Source organism: Furipterus horrens, unplaced genomic scaffold (genome assembly GCF_987537825.1).
Source record: "Furipterus horrens unplaced genomic scaffold, mFurHor1.1.pri manual_scaffold_5, whole genome shotgun sequence".
Classification (NCBI taxonomy): Eukaryota; Metazoa; Chordata; class Mammalia; order Chiroptera; family Furipteridae; genus Furipterus; species Furipterus horrens.
Genome location: NW_028327175.1, coordinates 139,970,894 through 139,983,051, shown reverse-complemented (window position 1 = coordinate 139,983,051; position 12,158 = coordinate 139,970,894). Strand labels below are relative to the sequence as shown.

Sequence of the window (12,158 nt, the reverse complement as noted above, 5' to 3'; positions counted from 1 at the left end):
TAATTTCATGATTAAAAGCTTCCCTCTTGAGTTTTAAAGTTCTTACCCATTTGAATGATCTGACATTAGGATTATGCAGCAGTTTGGCTCTGTCCGTAACTTATAAAAGGAAAGGATAAGGAAGGGACAGGAGGCAGCAAAGGGACGCAGGGAGAGAGCAAGATGCGGGCGCGTGGGAACGGGAAGGGAGAGGCGGACTTGGCAGTCAGAGGAACTCAGGAGGAACAGAAATGGAAAGTGTGGCCCTGTGGTGCAGAAGGTGGAGCCCACGGCGTCTCCGTGTTCCCCAGGTTTTTCCTTTGTAGATGGGGGCCCTCGGAGCAGCTAGACTGGGTCGCTAGCCTAAGAAAGGAAAGGCTGTCTCGTGAGGATGGGCAGGCGGGCGGACGGGGATGGCCAGGACGAGCGGCCGCCGTTCGACAGACCGGTGGGCGCTCGGGACGAAAAGGCCACCAGCCCGGACCCCGCGGGTCTAGGCGCGCCCGCCCCGGCGTTCCATGTCGGGGACGCTGCCACGCTCGCCCCGCCCTACAGGCGCCCTGGGGCGCTCTCCGTCGCCTTAGGGTCTCGGGCAGGCCTCGCCTTCTTCCGCGAGTCCGGACTCTCCAGTGCGGACCCTCCGTGCGGTCTTCCACCGCTGCGCGCACACGACAGGGCGGCCCGGTGGGCGCGCCTGCGGGGCCTCCCTCCCAGGCCGTCGCCGTTGGCGAGGGCGGCGGTACCCGGCGCCCCCGTCCCTGGAGCGCGGGTCCCTGAGCCCGCGTGGGCGGCAGCTGGGAAGGGGGAGCGGGCGGGACCGCGTCAGCGGCCCGGGCGCGCGCGTGGGCGGGGCGGGGCGGGGCATCCGGGAGCGCGCGGGGCCGGAGCGCGGCGGGGGCGGTGCGGCGCTGCGGGTGGAAGCGGCGGTCCGGAGCCCTCTCGCGGTCGCGGCAGCAGCAGCGCCAGCGCCATCCCCAGCCGCAGCCTGGCCGCCGCCGCCGCCTCGCGCTCCTGCCGCCCGACCCGACATGAGCAAAGCGGATCGGGTGCCCTCGCCGGCCGCGCCGCCAGCGGGTGCGGCGGCCGCGCCCGAGGAGAGGAAAGGGAAGGAGCCGGAGCGCGAGAAGCTGCCGCCCGTGGTGTCAGCAGGCGTCGGAGCGACTGCGGTAGGTGCTGGGCGGGTGCTGCGGAAGCCCCGACGGCGGGGATCGGGAGGGAGGGCGAGGCGCCCCCAGGGGCCCCTGTCTCCCGCGGGGATCCCCAGGGTGATTCGCCCACGCCGCCCTTCCTGGGGCCGAAATGAAAGAGTTGTGTCTTGCACAGCCTCGGTCACTTCGCCAGCTGCGCCCTCCACCCTCGGGAAGCGCGGCGACCGGGTCCGCGGGCTGATTTCGGTTATTTTCTGGTTTGGGTGGTGCGTTTTCCCTAAGAAAATGACCAGGATCTTGGAGTCGGCATTAGCTATTGGATGAGGATAAGGTGTCAGGCAGGCGGAGGGGGTTTTCCACGAGCTGCCTGCCTGCCTGCCTACCTTTCGGGAGCGGAGACTATCCTTTTTTTTTTTTTTTGTCCGCTTTTCTTTCCTTCCTCCTTCAGATCGAACGGGCTCCGCGGCGAGTTTCCACTTTTGACCTTCCCGTTGCGATCAGGGTAGTGGGAGGTAGATGCCTCGGTGATGGTTTTATTAATATTTTTCATATGGTACAGACTTGTGACGTAAAATTGGGAGGCTTTTTTAACCATTTTATTTAAAATCAAGTTATCTAAGCTTGACAGGGTTGATTTCCTAGTTGAATTTACCTAAAGATTATTTGATGAGCGCTGTTGGGCTTCTCACTACATATTGCCAGATGATGTAATGACGCAGCCCCCTCCCTATTTTTCCTGGCGGTTATGGCTGGTTACTTCGGAAAACACACAAAAAATTAACGTCTGATTTTTTTGAGATATTTATTTGAAATAATATTTAAATACTTTCTGAGAGTTGGCTTCAGTACATTTCAAGACCACTGTCATGCAGCTGCGACTGACAAAATATGATAGTAAAAGTTTAGAGAGCATGATACATTTCCCTTATTCCTAGTTGCAGTTCATTTCTTAAAACCTCCCTGTTAAGTGACTAAAAACTTGCTAAAACAACTCATTCTTCTTTAAAGTATCAAGAATAATTTTTTATTCACTACATTTTTCAAAAATAGGTAAGAACTGTGATAACTGGAACTTGTTAGAATGAGCTCTTTATGTTAAATCGGTGCAGCAAAGTGGACAGTAATAAAATGACATTTTAAAATATAGGTGCAGTTGATTGGAAAATCGGAGTTATGGTTCGGAATTACTTTGGGAAATGCTTTGAAGGAATTTGTCGCCCATCTGCTGGCAAGACCAGTTCCTTCTGTTGGTACCTTAGGCTTTCAGAGCTGATCTAGGAAGTTCTTACCATGCGCATAGCTAGTGTTTCAACAGTAGCTCTTCTAAGTCAGTTGTTGAAAGCAGTGAATGCATGTGCTTTCAGAAACAATTATATGAATAGGTTTAGGTCCTCAAGTGAGCACCCTCCCAAAAACATTTATTTATCTCAGTGTAACAGAAAAAATTGAAGATCTGGAATAAAAACTTGGAGGAATTGATACAATCTGGACACAGGTCTATAGACTGTTACCTGAAACCCTTGGGGCTTTGGAATTCAGTTTTTCAGATTTTAGAAAGGTAATTCAGTACATATATATAATATTCACACTGAGGTCCTGGCTAGTTCTCCATAATCAAGCATATTAATAGCTCTTCAGTGAAATATCTGTGTTCACACTAAATGAAGTCAGATTATAAGTAGCTTAATATCAGTTCAAATCAGGTTGGATTGTCACCAGATGAGTTGGAAAAATCTTTCAGTTTCAAGAGCTTCCAGGACTTGGAAGTGTGAGTAAATGATTATGGATTTGTACTACTAGTCAAACAGAAGAAGAGAGTTCAAGAAGTTTTTAAAAATCTGACTTAAGCCTTGAAAAGACATAGGTTTAATTAGGAGAGAAGGGGGATGAAAAGAAAAACTTGAGATTCTGAAGGCAATTTCAGGTGCTTTAGAAGGTCTTCCAGGGTTGGTAGCAGTTTTTTGTTTTTCTTTTTTAAATGACATTCAGAATTTATGGCTCTTTGAATTGACAGGTTTGTCATTAGCACTGATGTTTTGAATCATGACAGGAGGGAAAAGGACTTTTTCTCAGGTTTTGCAGCATGAGTTAGAAGAGCAAAAGGGCCCTGGGTGAATCGCTTGGTTGGTTGGAGCATCATCCCTACCTGCCAAGATGGCCTGTGATCCCAGTCAGGGCACACACAGGAAGCAACCAATTAGTGAATGGATGGGTGGAGCAACAATTGATGTTCCTCTCTCCTGTTTGTGTCTCTTTGTCTCCCTCTCCAAGATCAATTTTTAAAAAAAAGGGGGGGAGGATGATGATGATGTGTATATGTGAATGTGTGTGTATATATACACTATTTGTCAAATAGAGATTGCTAAATCTGGAATTCTGAGTGATTAAGTGAAAAACCTAGGTCAAGAAAATAGATACTTGGTCCTCCAGAGAGGGCAAGAAATCTGGGACACTGGGATGATAACTGAGTTCACCCTCGGTGAGGGAGGCCTTGGTGTGGAGGAAAGGAAAGACAGCTAGTAGCTCGCCTGGTTGTTTTTCAGCCTTCACATGGATTAAAGACAGTTTCTGAAAGTTTGCTTAGGAACCTGATTGCCATCAATAACTTTTTTCTGTGAGTCATTTTAAGTAGTTCTTCCTTTTTACTCCAGGTTAACAACTCTATGTAGACTGAGTTTATGGCTCAAATAATGTAGTGCTGCAGTACTAGTTTTTTTTCCAAAAATTATTGTATCATGTTTTTATGAGAATTTGGAAATAAAGTGGTAACTCCCTAAAATCACTAGAAGGCCAGGTTGTGAAGTTTAAAAACAGGGGCAGATGGGATTGAGGGTTCTGGAAAGAGGAGACTGAAAATATTTGAGCCTAAGATCACCGAAGTGTGAAGGAAGTACCTACCACAATGGTCTTAAGTCTGACGGACCACAGAGTTACCTTGATAGCATGTTAAGGTCTTAATGTACAGATTTCACCCTAGAGAACAATTTTTTTTCGATCTTTGGTGCATAAAGGAATCACCTAGGGGAACGCTTAAAGCCATATTTGTCCAGGGCCAAATGCAGGCCAGTTCTACCAATTTCTGGGCATGGGGCTTAAGCATTTTTTTTTTTAATTGCCAGGTGTAGCTAAAATTGAAAATTGACACTTTATTTACCGAAGAGAATCTCTAGGGAACCTGTATTTTAACGAGACTGCCTCAAATCTACTTAGTGTAGGAGCAGCATTTGAACTGGACTAGTGAAAGGTGTGGACGCACAGCAGAAAGCAGGTGTGGTAGGGGAGTGAGAGAAACAGCGGTTGGAGTGGTTCTATTAGAGATGCCCAAGAGGCTTAAGATAGAGCCCTCCCAGGACTCTCAGTATTTGGGCTTGGCCTCTCCGCTGTGGAGGGTTGATGCGAGTCCAGAGTTGAGAATAAGAAATTTGAAGTAGTGCATGGGTACAAAGGTCTGATGATTGAATATTGAATCTACTGAGGTTGACGGACTGGAGTGGAGCAGAATAAGTAGTATAAATTAGTTGCTGATGTAATACAGAAGTTAAAAAAAGTTGGTGAATGGGGAAAGAAAAAATGGTCAAAGGAGAAGCAGAAATAATAGTGACAAGTGAGGATGAGTTTGTCTACTTCAACCTTTGCATCAGGTAAACAGGAAAAAGGGAGGTTTTCCATGGCAGAGGGTGGCAAAGAATGAAGGTGGGTTCAAGGAAGAGACCGATTTTACTTAGCTCAGGGAGGTGAAAGGAAATGGAGGAAACCGGATTTGGATTTTAAAGGGAAGTTTGCCCACAGTGAAGGCCAGGAGACTTGTCAAGCAGGTGGAAGGTGAGGGGAAGAGTTGAGGAAAAGCATAAGGTGCATGGAGAGGATTTGCCAGGAAGCCAGGAATGAGAATGAGAAGTCTGTGTATGTTGTGTCTATAATGGACTGTGGAGCCACGGTGCCAAAACGTAACTACCAGTTATTAAACATCTATTATGTTTAGCTTCAGGGTAGATGTTACAGAAAACACAAGGACAAGAGTTTTCTTTTGTTTTGTTTTTCCAAAAAGGTTCCAGCCTCAGGGTAGGCAGGGCTAACACAGGAAAACATCACAAAGCAAAGCAGTGTGTAAAAGCCACACTGAGCCATGGAAACAGTTTGCGCTGTAGGAGATCAGAGAAAGGAAGTTAGTGTTTGCAGAACTGAGTAGAAAGGCCTTGAAGTTAGGGTGGCTATTTAAGCTGGCTGGCCATTGAAGGATGATAGGAATTGGATGGGAAGAAAGAAAATGGGAAAAGCAATCCAGTGGGGAAAACAACATGAACAAGGCACAAAGGGAAGAATCGGGAAGTGACAGAGCAAGCCCAATGGCAGCATGCTGGGAATGTGTGGGAGGTGAGCACCATTGCATGGGGGCTGGAGCCAGACCACTCAGCAGAGAAATGTGGACATTTTTTTCTGTGGTTAGAAGGACGCCATTAGAGTTTCTTAACTAAACAACATGATGAAATCAATGGTAGTGATTGGAGGTCCTTAGTTTGGAGGAGTGAGGAAGAAGAGTGTGAAAGAAGGAGCTTTTAGTTCATTCCAGAGATGAAGGGTACATTCTCCTGGGTGGTGGCCATGTGTTAAAGTGTAAGGGGTGGAAGAATCTACGTGATGTGAAACCTGGCTAGATAACAGGAATGACAGGAAGAAAGTTTTTAGGGAAAAGATTCTAGCGTTTCCAGATGAGTTCTCTTAGAGAAAAATGTTTACATAAAAAAGGCAATCCAGCCAACATCACTCCAAATAAGCATATGCATGTGTGAACTTACATAAACCACATCATTCTAGGTGTCTGGAACAATCTCCTCTATGGAAAATCTTGTGCCCTTTGTCTACTATGTTCTAAACAAGAGGTGAGGTGGCAGAGAATGAAAGCTATGGCAGCAAAGGTGTTTTAAGCAATTAAGTAAATCACAAATATTACAAAAATACATCACATATGTATATTTCCCTGCTTTTTTCACCCCCTAGTATTATAGTTTAGTCTATGGGTGAGGGATCCCTTCCTGTATTGCAGAAATGTTAGACTCCTAAGCCTTATGTTAATAACTAGCTGTTCTCAAGTTGATATTGGTAATTTGGTGTCATTTTGTAAGCAGTCAGAAAACGTTTTGGGGGAAATGAGTATAATAAGTGGACGTGCCTCTTAAAAATGGAAATTACTGAAATTTTACTATTGAGTTTAATTGCAGTCAATCTAAAGTTTGCACCTAGTCATTACAGAAAGCTATGTTTCAAATGAACTTGGTTTTGATCCAGGTGTTTTTATTAAAGAACAAGAAATTGGTCAAGGAATTGTGACTACATCAAATCCCACATCTATTGATGCTGTTTCTTGTTTTCCTATGTTGTAAGTTAAGTGAATAAAATCTCCCATGCCACCTTGCCTTTCTGATAAATTCTGAAATTTCTGAGTTTCAGGACCAACATTTCTTTTGTATTAAATTAGGTTAATTTTCAGTTATCTCTACTATCAATTGTATTGTGATATTTCTTGGTGTCGAAATTTTGTTTCAGAATCCACATCCTTATTTCCTAGTCTCCTGTGAAGGATGTGATTTATATCACCTAAAGGCAGCAATTTTCACTTAGGTTGGTGTTATTTAGTTTGGGAGGGAAGTCCTCCCCTTGAAAGTAGCTAATTTTTCACATCTTACTAGAAAGATGTAGAACAAAGTTAGCACTTCTAATTTTATAATCCAGCATCCTAGTAGGGAACTGTGAAAACAAAAAACAAGAACAAAAAACAAAATAACTTTACCCAGTAACAGGGCCTAAAATAGTCTCCTTTATAGCTTCAATACAGTTGAGGCCTCTCATCTGATGTGGCCCTAACTGGTAGTTAAGGTCAATTGATTTAAAAAGTTGGTAAAGCAGAGTATCTTAAGTGCTTTCTATTTAAACTTAAAACATATAAATATATTTTTTCACCAATCTTTCAACACAATAACCTTTGCTTAGTATCTCAGGAAGCCACACACTCTTTTGTAGCTTTTCTGTGTATCATAGATGGTCCCTGGACTCCTTGAGACTGGAGCAATTAACCTACTGCCGAAATATTCATTTCTGGATTTGAAAAATAAACTTCAGTGAGATATGGCCAAAGGTATTCAGATTGTCATTGTCCCTATATACATATCAGAAATTACCAAAGCAGGGAACTTAGTTTTTATTCATTCAGACATCTTTTATTCTCTATCAATAGAGTATTTTATACCATATTTAAATTTGTTAACTTTCCAGCAAAAACCCTTCTTCCAAAATGATGCAGGAAAGTCGTGAGTCAGAATAATAATTCTATTCTTGTTTCCTGAGAGTATATGTTGGGTTGGATCTAGTTTAGGAATATCTAAATCAGCTCTGTCCAGTTAGAAATATAGTGTGAACCACATATGTAATTTAAATTTTTCTAGTAGCCACATTAAAAGAAATAGCAATAAAGAGGTAGAGTTAATTTTAATAATATATTTTATTTAATCCAACATATCCAGAAACTCACCATTTCAACACTAATCAATGTAGATGCCTAATGAGGTTTTACCTCTTTTTATACTGTCTTTGAAAATTGTGTGTTTTACACTCACTAGATATCTCAAGTTAGACTAGCACATTTCAAGTGCTCAATAGCCACATGTGGCAAATGGCTATATTACCCAGTGCAGATTTAAATGATATCTTCATGTCCTCCCAAGATTTCTTAAATTCATTCTTAGTTCCGATTAACCTTTATCCCTATTGTGGCAGTCCTCAAAGTGTGGTCCATGAGGTCAAAACTGTTTTTACAATGACAGAAAGATGTTATTTGTCTTGTCTTATTCCTGCTCATTTTCTCATGAGTTGACAGTGTAGTTTTCTAGAGGCTCCATGACACGTGAGATTGCAAAAAAACTGAGTGCAGAGGTAGATATCAGAATCCAGCTGTCTTCTATTAAACCAGATATTAAAAGATTGATTTACAAAATGTGAAGCACTGCCATTCTTCTCACTAATTTTTTTTTGTTTGGGAAAATACAGTTATTTTTCTGTAAACAGTTTTATTGTTATTTGTAAATGAATTAGTAGAGATATATAATACTTTTTAAGATTGTAAAGGAGTCTTGAGACCAGAAAGTATATAAACCCCTACCCTAACGTATGTTGAATTTCCTTTGTACTATTACCATTAAGGCTTTTTATTTGGCATTAATGATGACAGGTATTATATATAATGAATTTTCCAATTAACCAAGTATTAATGGACATTTTAGAATGCCCCATCATTATTTATTGTATGGAGCATTCTCTAAAGTGCATCATGTACATTCTTCTCAAGTTAAACATATCCTGGTGACTAGATCCCTTGTGACACTTTGCACAGAGCCGACCGGACCGAAGTGCAGCCCGTCTGCCTCTGCCTTTGTTGTATGCTGTCTCTTTAGTAAATGAGACTCATCTAGTCTGACCTGTCTAAACAGATAGCTAGAATGCAACTTAATTTTCACTCGATATAGTTTTAATTCAAGCACTTCCAGCTTGTTTGCAAAGCTAGTAGTTTAAAATATATTATGAATAATGACTTTTGTAGACATAGACATTCCATTTAAAATGTTTTCATTCAGAGATCCTAATATAGTGAGATATTATGTTTAAACGTTTCATTATGGAACAGAACCAACCACTGTTCTTTTAACAAATTTGTTTGAGATCAACATGAACAGAAATGTTTATTGTCTGAGGCAACTTTTGGGAATAGAAGATGAACAAAGTAGATTTTACCAGAAGTTTTAATAGAATAGAACTTTATGTTCAATACAAAATCTATCATGGAAAACCATGAATATCCTTCTTATTGGCATTTGATAGAAAAATATGACAAAACTTAACCCAACCTTATATAAAATTTAACTCAGACATAGTCTGTTCCTTGGTAAAGGTTGAAAGCAGGAACTCATGTATTACAATAAAATTTTAAATAAGGTTGACAACACTTAATTATGTGTTAACAGGAGCAGAACAGGTACTCTTAAGTATTTGTTTAAATTCTTGATATTATTTTGTATTATAATCTTACCTGTAATCTATGCAATTGTGTATTCAAAAAGACCATGCAGATCTAGATTACGTAGTTGGGAAATAGGAACCTGAAATTTTTCTCATGTTTACTAAAACCCTTGGTCAGCCTTTGCTTAGAGTCAAGTCTGTTGTTTATTTTGCCAGGTTTAAATATTTTGAGTTTTTTTCTCAATGAATTCTTAAAGTGTTTTTTCTCCTGTGTCCTTTGTTTGTACTTATCTTCAAGCTGTAACAGCTGCTTGGGTATCCTGCTACTATCTGTTCTTCAACACATCCAGCCCTTATTTGTAGACTGGCCACATTCCAGGACTTCATCTATAGAGTTCTCCTTCTGTGGGACTCATAGATAACACTTCCAAAACTCCTAGGAAATGACATGTAACAACTGGGAGATACAATTCTCAGAAGACTTGTAACATTCTCTAATCTTTAGTTTAGTCTGAAGTTTGGTGCCATATTAATACCCAATAACCTCTTGATTTGATTCTCTAATTTTTAGCTAATCAGTTTACTGTCGCACAACACATACTGCCCTGTTTTTCCTCATCAAAGTCTTAGGTTATGTGTAAGATTTCTCTTGTGCAAGCTAGTATGGGGCAACTGCTGTTTTATGGGTTTGTTCTTGTTAATCTATAATGCATTGTCAACCTTTGAAATTGTGCATTATTAATTTCATATCATCTCAGGTATAAAGTATCAAGAGCACAGTCACCTGGCAAACAGGAGACTTACTGGACCAAGGCTTTTATTGTGTGTTGTTTAAGCTTTTATGATTTACAAGGAACAGAAAATCAGGCCACCTTATGCCTCTTTTTGGAAAAATGAGATGTAATGGAATGATGCACGTAGATGAGAACCAGAAAGCAAACAGGAACAAAAACCGCTGCTCCCTGTGCCTGTGCTATTCTCTCTCTCTCTCTCGGTTGGTCACTCTTTTCCACATTCCTCCATCTAAAATTTGGAAAGACCTCCTCTAGTTGACACCCTAGGAAGTACCATTGTCTTTCATGTCACACAGGTGGCCTACAGGGGACTGCCTTTCAGCTGAGTGCCTTTCAGTTGGGTGCCCATCTCTGCTCCAGTCCATGGTTATTCCTGCACAAAGGCTAGCAGGAATGCCCTGGGGACCAGAGAAACTGACTTTGGATTTGGCAGCTGTGCGTTTTCCCTCAGACCTTTCACCCTTCCAGCCACTGGCCTTTCTCCCTTTCCATAAAGCTTCAGGACAGAGCAATCCCTGCTCATTGCTTTCGTCTTCCAAGCTCCCATTCCTTTGACCATCCATTTCATGATGGTTTCCGCCACCCCATTCCTCGGCATCTGTTGTCTCCACTGCCCCCAAGATTTCACAGTGGCTCATCCTTGTAGGCACATTTGAGACCTCACCACCCTCCATCATGTAATGGTGTTGACTGCTATTTTTCTTGAAACTTCATCCTTTCTTAGTTTTTAACAGAGTACCTTCTTGGATATCTTATCTCTAGCCATTCATTCTTAATCTTTGTCAGCTCAGATTACACATGCCAGTATTTCCCATGGTTCTGACCTTCTGTTAGTTTTGCATAACAACTGATATATAACAGCAGCATAATGACAACCCTGTCAATTAGAAGAATATAGTTATTTTGGTATGAGAAGCATGCTTTTGCCTAGTGAACATTAGTTCATTTTCTAGTCATTCATCACAAATCATATATTTATATAAACCAGTCTAGAATATTCTTCAGGTTTTTACACATTCTTAAATCATATATGCCCTCTCTATGGTGAGAAGTCTGGTATGTCTATTTTCCTGAAATTTGAAATAAGTCATTTTACTTTGTTTATTCCATTTGTTTTGTCATTTATGGAAGGGTTCTGTGATTCTGCTGTGTTTCACATTTGGACCTGAACTAGCTGTTACCATTTTGTCATTGTTTTGGTCCTGGCTGTCATTTTCCTTTATTCCGTTACTGCTGTCACATTTCAGACTTAATTTCTTCCAATACTCTTGGTTTAGCTTCTTGTACTAACTCCCCTTCAGTCTGTTCCCTACACTGCTGCCACAGGGGTTTTTCCAAGGCATAGATATGATCACACTATGATCATATGCTTATGAGTCCTCACTGATTTTTCTCTATCCCCTTCCAGGATAAGCCTTCATGATAAGGTCCCTGCCTACCTTTCTAGTCTCATCTCAGGGGACTGTTTTCAAGTTCTGATTCTATATTCCAACTACACTGCTCTCTGAATCTTACTATTGATCAGTCTTGGATAACATCTGCAATGGTTGTCAATGAAAAATGCCCTTGATATATTAAGTTATTGTAGATATTTACAGCTAAGTTAGCAAAGCTCTATTACTGATGGGCCACTCATTGACCTAATTTTACAAGTTGGTTGCTCTTATTAATTAGCATGTATGAATGAAGTATATACGACATAAAATTTGGCATGTGTTTCCACTATTATTTAAGATATTCTAATAGAACAAAATATACAAATGAGCAAACTCGGTCCAGTAGTTAAAAATCCTTTCTTAAGTATTCTAATATTTATTGCAAGGACTGATTTACTTTTTCAAATGTGTAGTTTATTTTGGTTTTATTTTCCTAATCAACATTCTAGTTCTGTAAACTTGAGCATATTGCTTCAATTTACCAAGGTTATGCAAATTATTTTATTTACTAAGATTGTTCTATAGAAAATTATTGGGTATCATTGTCTTATTTATCTCTTTCTCCAATTTTCCCTGTTGTCCTTGGGAATCTACATTATAAATCTACTAAAAATTAGAAATGATGGTTGTCGAATAACTGTTGATTTAATCAGTTACCTGTGATTTTTTATTATTTGGAGTTTTCACACGTGAACTAAGCAGTGCTCTTTGGGACCTCCTTTTATTAAGAAGGGGTAGGAAAATAAAATATTGAGCCTTTCCTAGATTGCTAGGACATCAGAGTTTCCCTAAAG

At 41.2% G+C, this 12,158-nt stretch overlaps 1 protein-coding gene across 1 annotated transcript in view; it reads left to right on the top strand.

Moving 5' to 3' along the window:
- The first annotated feature begins 1,002 nt into the window (after positions 1–1,002).
- HECTD2 (HECT domain E3 ubiquitin protein ligase 2) overlaps positions 1,003–12,158 on the top strand; it is a 69,390-nt gene continuing 58,234 nt past the window's right edge. Inside the window, exon 1 of the mRNA XM_090279250.1 lies at positions 1,003–1,145. Coding sequence (XP_090135376.1) covers positions 1,008–1,145 — 138 coding nt within the window. The 5' untranslated portion in view covers positions 1,003–1,007. The remainder of the gene's footprint in view (positions 1,146–12,158) is intronic.